Below are 18,319 nucleotides of genomic sequence, written 5' to 3'. Positions count from 1 at the left end.
AGAGTCCCACTCTGTTGCCCAGGCTGGAGTGCAATGGCGTGATCTCGGCTCACTGCAACTGCTGCCTCCCAGGTTCAAGCAATTCTTCTGCCTCAGCCTCCCGAGTAGCTAGGATTACATACATGCACCACCATGCCCAGCTATATTTGGTATTTTTAAGTAGAGACAGGGGGTTTCTATGTTGGCTAGGCTGGTCTAGAACTCCTGACCTCAAGTGATTTACCCACTTCGGCCCCACAAAGTGCTGGGATTACAAGTGTGAGCCACCACACCCAGCCCCCTTTCTTTTGTTCAAAAAAATAATTATGTGTTGTACAACCTGTGGCCTGAATAGCATGGTGGCTAGAAATGGGATGAATTGATACAGTATTGCAGCTGACCACATCTGCAGCCCACCACCTCCTCCAACACCTGCATGCTTGGTAATGATTATTTTTAGAAGCCAAAGTGGCTGGCGTTTTAATTTAAACAGGGCAATTCAAACATTTGTTCCACTTAGCCAAGATAAGATGTCATTCCATTTGACTGTGTTTTCACTTCTATCATTTGGCTGTCCTTCCAAACAGATTTTACTATAAGTAGAAACACAAAATGTCCAAGAAAAAAATTTTTTTAAATAACAGGAAACATTTTGAAATTTCTGTCTTCTTGATTCAAATGAAAAAGAAAGTATGGGATAGCCACACACACTTTACTGTGTGTGTCAATTAGGAGAAAACATTTTCTGGAGTTTTCCATCAACAAACCCATGTGGACAACACATTTTGCATCCCTTGTAGTTAAGAAGACTTGCTTTCCCCTTTCTTCAACTTCTCTTCCCCTTAGTACTGGCATGCTCCCTCTTTCTTCAGAATCCTTATCAAATTCACTGTCAGGAAAGCTTAATGATCTCTCTTTTATACTAGAGTGTCAATGGTTGATATCTTCAGTAAGCCTTATCTCACTTCAAGGTACTGGAATTTTAACATGAATCAAAGGCTGAAGCCAAAGGTGTTTAGTAAAAGGTGAGAGGTGGAGGGGTGGGGATGAAAGCTTTTCCTGGACGACAGTCTTCTGAAGTCCAATCAGAGGCAGGGTGTACATTGTGAGCACTCGTGCCTGGCTTGTTTGCCTGTGCAGATGTGGCAGCCGTGGACACTGGCTAGCATATGGACACCTTGCCTGTGGCATCTAGTGGCAGGTGCCCAGAAACATTCCTGAAGGCATGGCCAGCAAGGTGAGGAGCAGCCCCTGTTTTCCAAATGCTCTCTGAAGCCTCAGGTTCTGGGAAGCTGTGTTGAGAGGGCTGACTGCCGTTCTGTGCCCACTGCTGCTCGGTGAATTCCAGGGGAGCTGCAGTGAACCTGCTCATGGCTGTGACCGACACAGCCAGGCAGAGGGCGAAAGAACCCCAGGCAAGGCTGTCAACAGAAGGCACCGTTAGAAAAGGGCTGAGGGCTGTGACTCCAGGACTTCCTGCTGGGGGTCAATCTGGCAAAAAAACAGCTCCTGGTTCTACCCAATTTGGACCTGCATTTTGGATCACTAATCTCAGAGTCTAATCAATGTATTGTTTAGCCCAAGGGTTAAGAGAATGGATTCTGGAGTCATCGTGCTGGCTTTACACCATGGCCCCACCTCGTACTAACCGTGTGAACTTGAGCTGGTTGCTTTAGCTCTTTGAATCAGTTTCCTCATCTGCAAAACTGGAATAATATCAATGCTGCCATACAACGTGGCTGTGAGGAATTCAATGAGAGAATGTGTAAGAAATATTAATAGTATAGCACCTGCTGCATATAAGTTTACTGATTGTTGCTGTTGTTGGCTCTAACCCAGGACAGTGGCATTGGTATCATTATTAGTATTATTATTATTTTTGACTCTCGCTCTGTTGCCCAAGCTGGAGTGCAATGGCGTGATCTTGGCTCATTGCAACCTCTGCCTCCCAGTTCAAGTGATTCTCCTGCCTCAGCCTCCTGAGTAGCCAGGATTACAGGCATGAGCCACCACGCCTGCCTAATTTTTGTATTTTTAGTAGAGATGGGGTTTTACCATGTTGACCAGGGTGGTCTTCAACTCCCAACCTCAAGTGATCCACCTGCCTCAGCCTCCCAAAGCACTGGGATCACAGGTGTGAGCCACCGCACCTGGCCAGCATCATTATTCTTATATCCCCATCCAGACCGTAAGCCTGCTGCATACTGAGATGATGGTCTACACATTTCATGCTTCACAGAATCCAACACTGTGTTGGGAACATGGTAATTAGCATCTACTTTATACCAAAGGGTGTTCAAATGTTTGCATTATTGCGAGATAAAGAGAAGGGCTGTGTGGTGGACAAAGAACAACCTAGAGAAGAAAACAAGATGGTGTTTCCCTGGGACACATGGTTGTCCCTTTCCTCAGCCTCCTTCTTACCTCAAACTCTCTCCCCAACCTCCCTTTTCCCCAGGAGAGCAAGGTTTTATTCTCTGGAGTAGGTGAACAGTAGGAAAGGCTCCGGATTCAGAGATAGCAGGCCCAATGGAAGGCAGGAAGGGGGCTGGTCTGAAAATGGGATTGTACGGAAATCTGCACAGGAGTGGGAAGCTGTCCAGCCCTTTCCTATGCCTAACCTCAGAAATGATCAGCCATGCATACAAGCTCACCTTACTTCCTGCAGATATTGGATGATTCCCTTCTGAAGACCCTGACAGGCTGCAGAAAGAATCTCTACGACATGATATGTGTGTGTGTGTTTTGTGGAGCGGGATTCCAAGATAAAACAGATGGTGCCACACCCAATCACATGCCCAACAACAAGAAAAGAGCCTATGGGTAGGTGAGTGCCAACCCTGCTCCAGAGCTTCTGATTATCCTTGACAATCAAGGAGGCCAACATTTGGGGGAAGGGTCCAACAACAAAGTGGGGAGGGGAAGGAATTATAAAGGAAAGAGATAACACAAGAAACAAAACAGCAACAAAAAACAAACCCTTTCACTAATATCCTCGGAGGAATATAGGAAGAGAAGATGCTGTGTTCAATAAAGCAAGATGAGGTTATTATAAAAAACGAACAGCTAGCAAACAAGGAAGAGCTCGGGAAACTAAAACAAGTCCAAAAGAAGAATTCAGTAAAATGGCCAGAAGACAAGTGGAAAAAGTTTTTCAGAAAATATAACAAAAAGATAAACAAAATATAAAGAAAGTAATAAGATCCTTGGTTAATAAACCCAAGAGACCTAATATCTAACAAGAGTTTTCTAAAAGGAGAACAAAAAAACTGAGGAAAGGAAATAATCAAAGAAATAATACCAAAATTACCATAATTCCAGACCATGAATATTCAGATTAAAGGGCCCCCCCAAGCACATGAATAAAGGATGAATGTGGAGAAAAGAGGATCCTTGCCAAAGGACGTCATCATGACATTTCAGAACATTGGTCATAAAGAGAAGAAAACAACAGGCCACCTACAAAGGCATATGATTCAGAATGGTGTTGGACTCTTGACAGAAACTATGAATGCTAGAAGAAAATGGAGTAGTGCTGTCAAAATTCTATGGGAAGATGATTTCCAACAGAGAATTCTGCACTGTGCCAAATGATCAATCAAGTATAGAATCTTGAATAAATACATTTCCAGACACACAAGGAGTAAAAAAACTTATCTCTCATTGGATCCTTTCTTAGGAAGCTACTGGAGGATGTACTCCCAGAAGAGATAGATGTAAACTAAATAAGACAATGCAATGGGACCTAAGAAACAGCATTCCAAAATAAGGGAGTAGCGCAGGGAAGTCTCATGATGACAGCAGACAGCAAACAGCCTGGAATAGAGCAGGAAAACCGAGGGCTTTGAGGGGTTGGAAGGAAGCTGAGAAGCTAATCTGATTAGGTCCACCAAACTTAACTTGCCTTTGGTCGCTAGCTTTTTTCCCTCCCCATATAGCTAAAAGCCACACCACTGAACTCGATAACTTAACCTTCACTGGCTTCCTTATAGATAACATTTCTGATGTATACGTCACCATGGTGATGGTTGCTTGTTTTTCAGGAACTTGGGGACAGCTCCTATCCAGTTCAAACTGGTTGAGACCACTGATCCTTCAGCTGATCCTGTGCAAGTGCCTGAGAAGTGGCCTTCTGATGTCAGAAGGCCAAAAACTCTACCCTCAGAACATGCTAATGCTACCATTTTCTGAACATGCAACCCATGAAGAGCCAAGAACCCTGACTATGCCTGTTTAGGTCACCAATTACTTCATTTTCCCCACTGCCAATCACCTTTCCTCTTGCCTTAGACCACCCTGCTTCTCTAAACCGTAAATATCCCCAAGCCTTATCTTCAGGGAGGCAGATTTGAGAGCTGTTCTCCCACCTCTTTATCGAGCTGCCCTGTGAATAAATCCTTTGTAAGACCCATCATCACAATAACTGTTTACTAATCACCAAATCAATCAGAAGGGTGGCACAGGGAGAGGATGGAATTGACAGATAGTTACTCTTAGTACTATTTGATTTTTAACAACCATTTGCCTACACGTCTTTGGCTAAAAATTACGTAATTGAAAGTAATAGAAAACAAAAACAAAACAAAATGATATTGGAAACAAGCAGACCATGCTTCAGGCTCCTTTAGTATCTAGAGTTTGCTTCTATCCATAGAAAAAGGAGTGCAGTACAAATTGGCCACAGTTGAGAACCCACCTACAATTCAACTGAGCTCTGCGGCAGCTACACTCGCAACTGTGTAAGGTGTCAGTGATAGCCCGTCAGAACCAATAGCGCTAATTCAGAAGGGGGCAGCTAAGTGTCAAACGGGTGGAGGGACAGGTGCCCAGAGAAACATTTGTAAAAATTAACATCTTCAGACTGGGAAGATGAAGACTAAGAAAAGTTCAGACGCTTAACAACTCACGAAGCATATGGCTCACAGTAGCACACGCGTGTTCACCGAATCCTAGAATAGCAGGATGAGGCAGTGAGCCCTGAAAGTGTTATGTTTTGCCAGGAGGAAAGTAACATAAGAGGTTGTTATATAAGATGAAAATGTAAGTATATGCACATCTATTTTTAGGATACGATATGCTTCAGAGGTCCACATCAAAGAGAATCCCTGTGGTCTTGCATAATGTGGTCGAGTCAGTTAGAGACAGGATTTCTATGTCATGACCTTCTCTTTGCATTAGAAACAGGGGCTAGGTCTCCCCCTGTTGAAGTATTTATTAGGAGTTATAGATCAAGACACTTCCTCCTACACTGTGTTTAAGAATTGAACATCAACCGTGTCTCAATTTCTTGGGGACTTTACCATGTGCCAAGAGTTTTATAAACATAATCTCTTTAAATCCTTATACAAACATTTGAGACACGTAGCCTCACTTTGTAGATAAGGAAGTTGGGCCACAGATGGGTCATAGAATTAACCCCAAGTCACAATCCTGGCAGATGCCAGCTCTGTGACCAAGGTTGGTCATTCTACAAAACTTATGTGCATCTCTTCTGGTCCTCCAGTGCTTGAGTGCCATGACCAAGCAACTTACCAATATGACCAGCCATAGTCCCAGGTCTGAGGCTTCCAGTCTTCTGGTCCAAGGTTCACAGTGATTTGAAAAATGGTTGTGTACATCATGTGGGCCACCATGCCTAGGAGCCCTGCACAAGGAAAGCTCTGTGAGCCACAGTTAAGAAGACACATGATGGAAGAACTCCTCTATGTTGCATGAGTTGGCTGTAGGGAGCTCTCTAGCATTCGTAAAGCCCTTTTGATATATCTGCAAGTATTCATCCGTAAACATTCTGCTGGACGTCTCATTCCCACAATTGAAACTGAAGAGACATCCAGAAAGACACAATTGGGGAGGAACTGTCAGAACCTGGGCAGGAGTCTCCATAACCTGGTTCCTTCCTAAGAAGATCAGAAATTGGATTTTATCATCCCATTCACTGAGGATAAGACTTGAGGGAGCTAGGCATGGTGGCATGTACCTATAATCCCAGGTGCTCGGAAAGCTGAGGAGAGAGGATTCCAGGGACCTCATCTCAAAATAAATGAGTAAAATGAAATAATTAAAAGGGACAATGAAAAAAAAAAAAAANGACTTAAGGGCCGGGCTCAGTGGCTCACGCCTGTAATCCTAGCACTTTGGGAGGCCGAGGTGGGTGGATCACCTGAGGTCAGGAGTTCAAGACCAGCCTGACCATCACGGTGAAACCCCATCTTAAAAAAAAAAAAAGGACTTAGGAAAGATGCATTACACTTACCAAGCACAAAAGTGATCTACAAATTGGGCTGTTACATGACTAACTTAACATGACTAACTTTTTGTATCCAGTTTGAGAACTAAAGGAAGTCATTTGTTCAGGGTTTTCTCTCCCTAGAAAGGCCCACTTAGGAGACCCAATCAAGTGGCTTTAAAAGTTGCCTGGAGAACATAGAAGTAGAACTGAAAAAGGAGTTCTTTATTTTTGTGGAACATTTATACCAAATGTGGATACTTTTTCAAAAACTACCATTTATTGAGTACTTCTATACTAGGTGCAGTCTTATTTAGTCATCACTGACGTGTTTTGAGATGTCTTATAGTGTTCTTTCTCAGAGAAGTTAAGTAACTTGCCTGGAGTCAGACAACCATTAAGGAGACATCTGCACCTGTGCGGAATCCCTCCAGAGACTCATGCCTAAGCACTGTTTTCAGTGAAGCATGTCAGCTGTCAGAGCCAGGGCACCCTCTTCCCTGGTTGTGATAAAGACACACTGATAAATTTCACTTTCCATCTGTGCCTAGCCCGTTTTCATCTGTCACCTTAAGAATACTGTATCCATCCAATGGGATTAATTGGTGTCTTATCCAGTGGACCACCTGCCCTGCTCAAATGGCCATTGACAGGAAAGAGCCAGCCTGTTCTTTTGGCAATGAGCATGACCAGGCTGAAGCTCTGCTTTCCCTCTGGGGCAGCCTGTTCCAAGGACGCCATTGGAAAGTACCTGCCAGCACCATGAAGATGGCTACCAAGGCATCCACCCTGAGCCAGTTGAAACCAAGGCTGCGACAACTCACTCTGGAGCCCAGGAGGATAGCGCTTGCCAGTATCAGAACAATATCCAGGACCTCACCCCCGATGGACAGCCACAAAACACCTGCAGAAGAAAGGGATGTTGGAAATGCTGAGCAGTTCTAACTCAGAAGCACTAAAAATGGTCAGTCCTTTGATTTAGTTCACTTCTAAACAAAACATGAAAAACAGACACGTTGGAGTGAAAATCACAGATGCCTCTGCTGAATCTTAGAAAGCTGGCAATGGAAAGGTATTCCTTAGGGCTGAAAGAGACGTTTCTAAGGATTGCCCATAGCATGTGTGTGTGTGGGGGGAACTAAGAAAGCCCCTGCTGTGAGGACGAGAGTGATGCTCACAGCAGCGGGTCTCCATGCTGCAGCTCAAAAACTATGATGATGTTTTAATTTTACCAGAAGATATCAACTTTGCCTTTTGAAAGAAAAAGATACACAAACTTAAACATGGGGGTGAGGCTCTGCAAGTTGAAGAGCCCTGTCTGTAGTTACCAAAACCTTGTTTGTTTCTGTAGGAGCCACCTGTTTACCTTCTGGTGAGGATCCCACCTGTGGTGTCAAGGAACTCTGTTGGCAGTGGAAGGCAACAATGGTGGCCCTCTGTGTGGAAGCATGCAGAAAGAAGACAGAAAGGGAAACTGATCTTTGTGAAAGGACTACTCTAAGGTGAGTTAGGTGCTGGAGACACAGCAATGAATAGATGTGATCCATGCCTTCACAAGACCCCTACTCCAGCTAGGAGAACAGACACTAAGAGAGGAATTGCAAAGATGCTGAGTGTTAGGGAGCTTTAGAAAGAAGAAAAACTGCTCCAGGCAGTGGTGTGCATGTCTCACAGCTCTGCGTTCATCTTGCAGCTGAAATTGGCTATGTTGGGAATATTTACACCACGGAACACGGCCAATGCTGCCAATCATCAGGGCTTCCCACCCAACCTACGAAGTTGGCTGTTAAACATTTGCCAGCGCACACCACTGGCTATAGGGCACAGGAAGAGAGCCTGTGGTTCTAGCTTTTGGACTTGACTTCATGGGAAATCATCAATGACTCTCTCACTATTTACCCTATTCCTAATACAAGAGTAAAAACAGTCCAAGCTATGAGAAACGCTTGTGGGCAGAGGGTGAGTAAGGTATTTACCTTGTTCTTCAGCGGGCACTACACTCTGGAAACTCCGACACTTTTCATCTGAAAGATAAAGAGAATGGATCCAGAAGTTAGGATTACACTTCACAATCAGGGGACAGATGGTGTATTTCCAGCCCCTTAACTTAATGAGAAACAGGGACTGTGCAGACTGCTTTCCTGCTCAGGAACATATGGTGCCCCTCTATGTGGAAGCATGATAGAATCCGCCCTGTTGAACTCTGGCTTGGCCATGCAACTCTCTTTGACCAATGAACTGAGAGCAAAAATGAGATGGATCTGAGCAGCTTTAAGAGCCAATGACTTTTCCCCTTGTTCCTGTTCCCTTGTTGTGATCCCAGAAGCCCATGTCAAGAGGGAGTCTCCATTCAGCCTGGGTGCCCGAATAGCTACAATGAGGACAGACCCCTTGCCAACCTGAGAAGTCTATACAGAATGAGCTAAAAATAAATGTTTGGTTTCAACCACTGAAATTTGGGGGGTTGTTTGTTATTGCAGCCTAACCTAGCCCATCTGGACTAATACTGCAAGTCTTAGGCCAGGGATTCTCAGTTTTGGAAACAGTATTCATTATGATATGAATCTGAAATAAGTGGTTTCTCGTTTAAGGGAAATGATCAAAGTTTGCAATTTATTTTTAAAGGAATGAGAGCAGATTCAGAACCATGTCTGTTAGTAAGACTTTTAGCATGCGAGTCACACAGTTGCTTGCATTCCATCATGCTTTCTTGACTATGAAAGAAAGGGAGGAATTGTTGTGTGTGTACTAGGTATCGGGAAGAACCCACCACCAGACTCATTTATGTGCTCCAGGGGCACAGATTTGCTGTGTATACGAGTGTCATCTGCCGTGTTGCACACAGCAAGTGAAACATCTTGAGCCACAGCCTTAGATACGCAGTTCCCTTTAAAATGCTAAGCCCATAGATACCCACTTGATGTGAAGATGTAACCAAATTCTGGTTTGGGGGTGACCAATGGAGGATAGAGACCATGGCGAGTCACCCTCTGGGGCCCTGTCCCAGCTGAGTGTCCCACGCTCTCTACTAACACGTCAGCCCAAAATAGAATTAGGGACTGTTGAGTGGGAGCAGCCTGGGAAATCCTCTGGTTGATCCCTACACAGTTTAGGGGAGTGTGTTCAAGTGTTGAATTATTAATAAAGGCAAGTATAACGATTGTGATTTTATGGATTTGGAGACCACGCTCACACCAGTTGGTGATGTCAAGAATGAAAAACCTGGGTTTCTCACCTGAGACTCAGAGGCCTTTTCCGCATTGCTCCTTGTCTCTACCTAATGCACCGAGGAGTGAAGGTCTAACTTGTCTTCTGAAGAGAACTGCCTTTCCCACCAGGAATAGAGATGAGGCTAGCACAGAGCCAGGGCTGGGCAAAGAGAAGGTGAAGGCCAGCCAAGGAGATCAAGAGAATTCAGAGTAGCTTAAATGGCTGAGTTTAGCTTGGGCCCAGAGTCAGACGCTGGTGACCCTTTTGATAAATACAAATTCTCAGAAGTGCTGTTCCTTTTGAATAAAGCCAGCAGGATTAAAGGAAAAAATCTTTATAAATCCCATGAAGCCAGGGAGGCGGGTGTTACATAGCTTGGGTGTTTCAGCAGCCAAGCAGGACAGCAAGCCAGCCCTGGAAGTGGCATCCAATCCCCCCTGACTCTGGCATCCCCTGTCAGCTTGCTGTCCACCAACCCCCACTCCATTCCCATCCTTTATGGGGTGCCTGGGTCCCTCTGCCCTGAACTTTTTGAGTTTAGCAGAACAGCATAGATTCTAGACTCAGCACATTTTGTTGATTCACAGACTCACCTAAGGAAAAGAACATTTCATGTAAGTGCTGCCTTGACCAGGAATGTTCAGTGCAAATTTTCATTTCAGAGTGTGGGATCAAAGGTGTGGGTTCCCTTTAAAGACATTCTAGGCACTGGGGAGAAAGGATAGAGTTCTTGAAGGTGGCTTGGGCAGCGGATGTCTTAAAATAGCCCTCCAGGTAAGGGTTTCCTGGGAAGGTCAACTTTTAGGGACGTGGAGCCCTATCAGAAGGAAAACACGCATGGAGGCCCCATGGGGCAGCAGAGCTGGAGCAGTCGGATGCCCAGAAGCTCCTTTTTGGACTTGTTTAGGGCCTGGGCACGTCTTCCCAAGACTGGAGCTCTCACTGCCCGCTCTGCTTCCTTGTCCTCACCCCTCCTCCCCCTGTCTTCAAAGGACTGTTTGGGCTCCATCCCGTTTCTCTCCAGTATGAACCCTTTTCTTTCTTATGCCCCAAATCTCCTAAGTACTTGCGACAAATCGGACTAAATGGCAGATGCCTTGTGTGGTGCCATTTCCAACTGGGAGCCCCAGCCATGCTCTGCAGCAGACATAATCTTTTTGGCTTATGCCATGTTTTAAAGATATTTTAACAATGAGAAATTTGACAAAGAAATCCAAACATCTTACCTCCCTTGAAGAATCAGAGCCTCTGATAACACCATATCAGGCTTACAGGTGCACACAACCACGAAGCTGATGCGAGCGAGAGGCTGCTCCTTTAGCTGAGGTACAAGGGTTGAAGGTCACCGGCATTCCCAGCTAGCCCAGCTCTACCCACTTTTGTTACGACCTCCTAGAAGCATTTGAGTTTGTAACTCCTTGATGTATAGCTTTCATTTTGTCCTCTAGCATGTTTTGTATTAATTAATTTATGATTGAGTAAAAATAATTATTAGTTAATTCTAAACTATTTTGCTTTAGGGGTATCCTGCAACACAGCGGGGTGGGGGGAGGTGATTGGGGGGAGATGTCCTTCTTTCTTCCTTCTTTTTTGTTTTTTTTTTAACACTCTCCAAGAAATTTATTTTAGCATATGTCTATATAGATATAATAATTTTATATAAAGAGAGATCATAACAGAACTAACAGGGTTCCTTTACAAGGAAATAAAGGAAAGGCAATAAAGGATTTCTTCCATATAAAGATTCTGATCTGCATTATTTGATTTTTTTTTTTCAGAATACAAAACAGTAATATTAGAAGCAAAGCAAAAACAGCAAAGAAGAAAACAATAAAACAGAAGACCATGGATAAGGAATTATTTTATGCAGATGCACTGCATACCTAGTATATATGTATGGGCTGAGTTATAATAAAAATATTATTATAGTCATTCTCTTATAGAGTTAGAAACAGCAATTTCCAATCAAGCACAACTGGACCCAACATTTTCTCAGTGTTCAATTACACGTTAAATTACAGCTATGCAGCAGTCACTTCTGGTCAGCAGTATCATGATAAATGCTTGACAAGATATAATTTTTCTCCTTGTTCACTTGTAAAAATTGGTGCCTTTTTGTAATGTTCTACAAGTTCTTCCATGGTGCTGAATTTGCGCTGCCCAATGCAGTAGACAGTTTCTTTTAGTTGGACTTTAAAATGCTTGTTTTACCCTTGTGCTGTTAGTGATACTGAGAAATCACTTGGCGAAGATTCACTATCACGAATGAGGAAATCCCCTTCATGTCTTCTTTCATTTAATGCCATTTCTGCTTGATGCCTGGTGACTTTGCCATAATACCAAGGATTGCCAGCAAACTTTCCAGTGAGTGAAGGCCTAATGTAATCACACTGTGGAGGTGATGGTTCCAAACCTGAGGCTAATGGATTATTCTGCATAATGGTAACATAGTTTTTTGGTACTAGACCAACCATACCATTGATGTTCCTGCATTTCCACCACTCTGGGTCATTTTTGGGTTTTTCAATAACATCCATTATATCTCCTTTCTCAAAATTAAGTTCTTCATCATTAGATGAGCTGAATGGGTAAAGAGCCTGTACCACATGCAACACTTGCTCAGTATTTAGGTTATTGACGACTGCTGCTAATTTCTCTGTCAGAGAACCCACATGGTCACCCAAAGGACTGTCACTTTCTTCAGTTACATAGTTTGAAGGGAACCATCCAACTTGTCCATTGTAGCTACCACGCCACCACCCATCACTGCATTTCTCCATGACGATCACCTTTGTCCCCTTTATCAATGATAATTCATCCTCTCTCTCAGCCATGTAGTTAAATTTCACATAAGCGGGCATGTTGAGGTCATAGAGACGTTCCCCTGGGTCAACAAAACCATCATCAGCAGGAGATGCAGAATCTGGCACACTAGGTTTTCTTTTCACTTTTCCAATGCCTAGGGTATCTTTTAGGTTTTTTACAATAGATGCTTTCCGAGCACTGTTTTTCCTTTCCACATAGTTAGAAGGCACAAAACCTGTTTTATTCATGGAATTTCGAACTCGCCACCTGGACTTAGAATCATCCAGAAGCCATAATCTCTCATTCTTCTTGATGTCCAATTCTTGTTCTTGTTGAGCCACATAATCAAATTTGGCTACTACCACCACTTCTTCTGCCATCTTTCAGCAGCTTCGGCACTGAGGAAGGCACCGGGACGCCGCCGCAGCCGCCGTGATGGCCGTAATGGCACGAGGCCTGCGCTCCACCGCCGCCTCTTTCTTCCTTCTTAATAAAGTGATGACAACATTTAGACACCCAGGTGGACCTTGATGACCTTATTATATTAAGAAATATGTAAAATGTGAACTGAGGTGTTTTGTTTGTTTATTCGTTTGTTTCCCTTCAGCTTTTAAATTCCGGGATACGTATGCAGGATGTGCAGGTTTGTTACATAGCTAAACGTGTGCCTTGGTGATTAAGCAGAGGTTTTTTTTTTTCCTTTTTGAGATGGAGTCTCACTCTTTCACCAGGCTGGAGTGCAGTGGTGCAATCTCTGCTCACTGCAACCTCCGCCTCCTGGGTTCAAGTGATTCTCCTGCCTCAGCCTCCCCACTAGCCAGGACTACAGGCACCTGCCACCACTCTCAGCTAATTTTTGTATTTTTAGTGGAGATGGGGTTTCACCACATTGGCCAGGATGGTCTCGATCTCTTGACCTTGTGATCTGCCCACCTCGACCTCCGAAAGTGCTGGGATTACAGATGTGAGCCACTGCGCCCAGCTTGATTTTTTTTTTTGGTTGATGGGCACAAAATTATTTATGGACAATTATAACAGTTGTTGCCTTTCAGTTAAGGTGTGTGCATTGTGGGATAACAGGCAAAGTCAGGGCTCAGCATTATGCAGTTTGAGTTCCTTGCCCAGCTCCATTAGTTCCTACCTGTGCACTCTTCCACAGGTCACTTACATCTCTAGAATTCAGTCTTCTCATCTGTCAAATGGCTCTATTGTTCTAGGCCAGGCTTTCCCAAAGTGTGTTCCACCGACTAACCAGTCTTATAGAATATGAAGACTGGCTTCTGACGACGTAGCTCCCTCCTATCGGTCTAATTTTCTAACTCTTGTCTTCAAGTTCAGATTCTACTCTGGCCCTCCTTCCTCCTGGCATTATGACTAGCAAGCTTCCAGTTCTCTCCAATGAGGCATTTTCTTTTCTTTCTTTCTTTCACTCTTTTCTTTTTTCTTTTTTTTTGAGACAGAGTCTTGCTCTGTTGCCCAGGCTGGATTGCAGGGGCATGATCTCGGCTCACTGCAACCTCCGCCTCCTGGGTTCAAGGAATTCTCCTGCCCCAGCCTCCTGAGTAGCTGGGGTTACAGGCGCCTGCCACCACACCTGACAAAGTTTTGTATTTTTAGTAGAGACGGGGTTTCACTATGTTAGCCAGGCTGTTCTCAAACTCCTGACCTCAAGTAATCTGTCCGCCCTGGCCTCCCAAAGTGCTGAGATTACAGGTGTGAGCCACCGTGGCCGGCCCAGTGAGGCCTTTTCTATTTAGGAAATGCCCTGCTCAGTTCCTCCTGCTCGGGTGACTGAGACCTTATGTTGCAGGGAAGTAGAAGCTGCCTCAGGTGACATGGAAGAGCCATGTGAGCTAAGTTCTTCTGTAAGAATTTGAGGATTCCCCCATTTCCCTGCCTTGTATTCTGGTGCAAATAGCTGGGTTATGCTGCCTCAGACACTGGCTCACTCAGTTCTGCCTGCATGGAACATTCTCATCCCCAACCTTCGTCTATTAAAATCATAGCCTTGGGCACAGGGAAGGGAACAACACTCACTGGTAGGTGGGGGGTGGGACGGTGGAGGGGAAGGGAGGAGAGGGACAGTGAGGGTCGGGAAGATGGGGAGGGATAACACTGGGAGAAATGCCTGATGTAGGCAATGGGGGGTGGTGTGGGGGATGGAGACAGCAAGCCATCATGGCATGTATGTATCTATGCAACAATCCTGCAGGATGCAGGATGCAGGATGTGCACATGTACCCCAGAGCCCAAGGTACAAAAAAAAAAAAAAAATCATAGCCTTATGGGCCTGGCACAGTGGCTACCTCCTTTATGAGGTCTTCCCTGTGCCCAGAGCTATAAATAACCTCTCCTTCTGTGTTACTCCATTCTTGCATTGCTATAAATGAATACCTGAGGCTGGGTAGCTTATAAAGAAAAGATTTTTAACTGGCTCACGGTTCTGCAGGCTGTTCGGGAAGCATAGTGCTGGCATCTGCTTGGCTTCTGGTGAGGACTGGGGAAGCTTCCAGTCACGGCAAAAGGCAAAGGGAGAGTCAGCCAATCACACAGTGAGAGTGGGAGCAAGAGGGAGAAGGGGAAGGTGGCACACACTTTTCATACAACAAGATCCCATGAGAAATGATTCACTATTTCGAGGACAGCACCAAAAGGACAGGGCTAAACTATTCATAGCAAATCCACCTCCATGATCAAATCACCTCCCACCAGGCTCCACCTCTAACATCGGGGATTACTTTTTTTTTTTTTTTTTGAGACGGAGTCTCTCTCTGTCACCCAGAATGGAACACAATGGTGCTAACTCAGCTCACTGCAACCTCCACCTCCTGGGTTCAAGTGATTCTCCTGCCTCAGCCTCCCAAGTAGCTGGGACTACAAGTGCACACCACCACACCCAGCTAATTTTTGTACTTTTAGTAAAGATGGAGTTTCACCATGTTGGCCAGGCTGGTCTCAATCTCTTGACCTTGTGAACTGCCTGCCTTGGCCTCCTAAAGTGCTGGGATTACAGGCGTGAGCCACTGCGCCCTGCCGGGGATTACATTTTCTCCAAACTCTATCACCCCTTTTCTGTTTCCATATCATAGGTACGTCCTTGTTATAACCATTATCATATTTTTCCCTGTTGGTTTGTACCTTAGGTCACTCTCTCCCACTGGATCCTTGCCCTCAGCACTGGGGCTCACTCACGTGGAAGCAAATACCAGAAGAGACAAGTAAGTTAAATGTGATTTCCACTGAAGGGTAGGACTAAGTAATGGAAAAGGAAAGGGCAAGAGACTGTTGATTTTTCTTGGAAGCTTTTCAAAACGAGTTAATCTCTTATCTATGAGTAAATATCACCTTGGTTAAAACTCTTTTTATTTTGAGATGGAGTTTTGCTCTTGCTGCCCAGGCTGGAGCACAGTGGTGCAATCTCGACTCACTGCAATCTCTGCCTCCCAGGCTCAAGTGATTCTCCTGCCTCAGCCTCCCAAGCAGCTGGGGTTAAAGACAGGCACCACCAAGCCCAGCTATTATTTTTGTATTTTTAGTAGAGACAGGGTTTCACCACGTTGGCCATGCTGACCTCGAACTCCTGACATCAGGTGATTTGCCTGCCTTGGCCTCCCAAAGTGTTGGGATTACAGGCATGAGCCACGGCGCCTGGTCTGTATTCTTTTTTTAAAAAAAAACTTTTGACCGGGTGTGGTGGCTCACACCTGTAATACCAACACTTTGGGAGGCTGAGGCAGGCAGATCGCCTGAGGTCAGAAGTTCGAGACCAGCCTGGCCAACATGGCAAAATTCTGTCTCCCCTAAAAACACAAAAATTAGTTGGGCATGGTGGCAGGCGCCTGTAATCCCAGATACTCAGCAGGCTGAGGCAGGAGAATTGCTTGAACCCTGGAGATGGAGTTTGCCATGAGCTAAGATTGTGCCATTGCAATCCAGCCTGGGCAACAAAAGCAAAACTCTGTCTCAAAATAAATTAAATAAAATAAATAAAGAATACAGATGTCCAGACTCCACCCTGGACCTCTTAAATTAGAACTTCCAGTACTAGTCACCTGGACTGTTTTTTTTACAAGCTCCTTGGGCAATACATTTGATAACGGGTGTGACATCTATATAGAGCTGTGGAAATAGAAGCACTACAGGCCGTCCTCCTATGAGACTTGGAAAGGAAGTGGAATTCCCCAAGCAATTTGCCTATAAGTATTGTGAATATAGTTTCCAAGCCAAAATTCTGGAACTCTCTTGGAAACCCTCCAGGATACAGGGTCCTGAGAATTTTGCATCTGTCCATGAAGGTAGAGAAGAGACTCATAGGAAGAAAGCACTCCCTGAGAAGAGAAGAGCTGGGGAGGTCCCTAAATAGCCCCAGCTCCAGGCACTATTGCAGTGTCTGCACCACACTTAAAGCACAAGACACAGGCACTGGTCTGGATACATGCAAGGGTCAGTCTGGCTAGGCACTGCCCCACAGTGGCCACTACTGGGAGGGAGGGTGGTGGGGAGGAACATACAGCATCTCAGAGTGTTCATTCTTTTTCTTTCTTTCTTTTTTTTTTTTTTTTTTTTTTTTATTTAAGACAGGGTCTCAGGCTGGAGTGCAGTCACATAATCATGACTCTCTGCAACCTCAACCTCCCAGCCTCAAGTGATCCTCCCAGAGTAGCTGGGACCACAGGCACACGCCAGCATGCCTAGCTAATTTTTAAAACAAGTTTTTGTAAAGAGAGGTCTCACTATGTTTCCCAGGCTGGTCTCTAACTCCTGGTCTGAAGCAATTCTCCTGTCTCAGCTTCCCAAAGTGCTAGGATTACAGGAATGAGCCACCATGCTGGGCCTCAGCAGGTTCATTCTTGCTGCCTTTTACTTAGGACTCAGGAATAAAAAAACAAATGCTATGAGAATGGAAAAAGAAAAGGCAATTCAAAACTCCAGGAAAAGTAAAAAGCTGTACAGGAAATTTACTGTAGTGAGCTGAAGTCAGGAGAGAAATGGGAATGGGAGGAGGACTCCTCCTTTTTCTACCCTGGAGGTTTTGTTTCCTAAGCAGAAAGGGGAGAATACTCTGTCCCTGAGCATGGGCTTGGAGCCAGACAGACTAGTTTGAAAGGGTCAAATTGCTCCCAATTCAATTCTTTGAGAGGTAAATTTTTTTTTTTTTTTAAGATGCTCTCCAAGATCATTGCGACTGCAGGAGAAATAACAGGGCTGCCCATTAGAGCTGGGTTAGGGCCACCTCTGATTCCCAAAGGATTTTAACTAACAGGGATCGGGTGACCAGAACAAACGAGAAAACTTAATTTTAATAAACACTTGCAATGTGTCAGGCCCTGTGGCAAGCACTTTATGTGAGTCTGGTCATTTCATCTTTACAGTCACTCTAGGAGGTAAGTACTGCTATCATTCCCATTTTACAGATGAGAAAACTGAGGCTTAGAGAGGCGAAGGGACTTGCTCAAGGATACCTAGACAGTCAGTGGAGATGCAGGATTCAAACCCAGACAGCCTGGCTCAAGAGCCCCTGCCCCATCCCGCACCCGTCAACCCCAGAATCTACAGGCTGTGCTCACCTTCACTGTTGAGGCTCTCCTCGCAGGACTGCCAGAGCCCCACATGGAACCCACGCTGAATGAACTTGTCGTCCCCCAGCTCCCAAATGTACAGGACAGCCTGGCTGTCGTTGCCCATCCTGCCAGCACTGCTGTTGTCCTGTTTGAAGTGAATGCAGTGCTGTCCTCCCGGCTGGTCCCGGCACAGCGGCTTCACCACCCGCCGGGTCCCCTCACACCAGTGGCTGCTGACCACGGCGGTGAGGGAGAAGGCGAGGGCGAGGCAGATGAGGAAGAGGAGCAGCGACTGCTGCTGCCTGGCCCTGTCCATGGCCGAGTGAGCTGTGTGGCGCAGGATGAGCTGTGGGGTCCCCTCCTCCCGCCTCGTCACAGTACCTGCCATCTGGCATCCTCACACAGCCTCCTCTCAGGTCCCCCTGGGGAATTGCATGTGCTGCCCTACCACATCCAGCAAGGGTGCTGGCCCTGCCATTCTCCCCAGGAGGTAGGTGTGCAGGAGGGCATTGCTTTTTAATTGTGGTAAAACACACAT

At 45.2% G+C, this 18,319-nt stretch overlaps 2 protein-coding genes across 2 annotated transcripts; both read right to left on the bottom strand.

Annotated features, from left to right (window-relative positions):
- Positions 1-237: 237 nt before the first annotated feature.
- Positions 238-18,097, bottom strand: GSG1L2 (GSG1 like 2). Its single transcript, XM_017531438.2, has 5 exons — positions 17,788-18,097; positions 8,182-8,229; positions 6,957-7,109; positions 5,512-5,623; positions 238-1,400 (listed from the first exon to the last, which is right to left on the bottom strand). The coding sequence occupies exons 1-5, from the start codon at positions 18,095-18,097 to the stop codon at positions 1,142-1,144; spliced, it is 882 nt and encodes a 293-aa protein (XP_017386927.1). The 3' UTR covers positions 238-1,141.
- LOC108306493 (cytoplasmic protein NCK1-like) lies at positions 11,095-12,691 on the bottom strand. Its single transcript, XM_037739585.1, is given in 1 exon segment — positions 11,095-12,691. A coding segment is annotated over 1 exon segment (1,134 nt). The 5' UTR covers positions 12,601-12,691; the 3' UTR covers positions 11,095-11,466.
- Positions 18,098-18,319: the final 222 nt, after the last annotated feature.

This window comes from Cebus imitator, unplaced genomic scaffold (assembly GCF_001604975.1).
Source record: "Cebus imitator isolate Cc_AM_T3 unplaced genomic scaffold, Cebus_imitator-1.0 Scaffold72, whole genome shotgun sequence".
Taxonomy (NCBI): Eukaryota; Metazoa; Chordata; class Mammalia; order Primates; family Cebidae; genus Cebus; species Cebus imitator.
The sequence above is the reverse complement of the archived record's forward strand: the minus strand, read 5'-3'. Positions and strand labels throughout refer to the sequence as shown.

Bases quoted from the DNA above. Each gene is read 5' to 3' on its own strand.
- GSG1L2 (XM_017531438.2), bottom strand. From the start codon at position 18,097: ATGGACAGGGCCAGGCAGCAGCAGTCGCTGCTCCTCTTCCTCATCTGC. The intron at 5,624-6,956 runs GTACTTTCCAAT...TTCCTTGTGCAG, and splicing joins CATCTTCATGGTGCTGGCAG to GGCTCCTAGGCATGGTGGCC. The intron at 1,401-5,511 runs GTAAGTTGCTTG...TTCTGTTGACAG, and splicing joins GACTATGGCTGGTCATATTG to CCTTGCCTGGGGTTCTTTCG.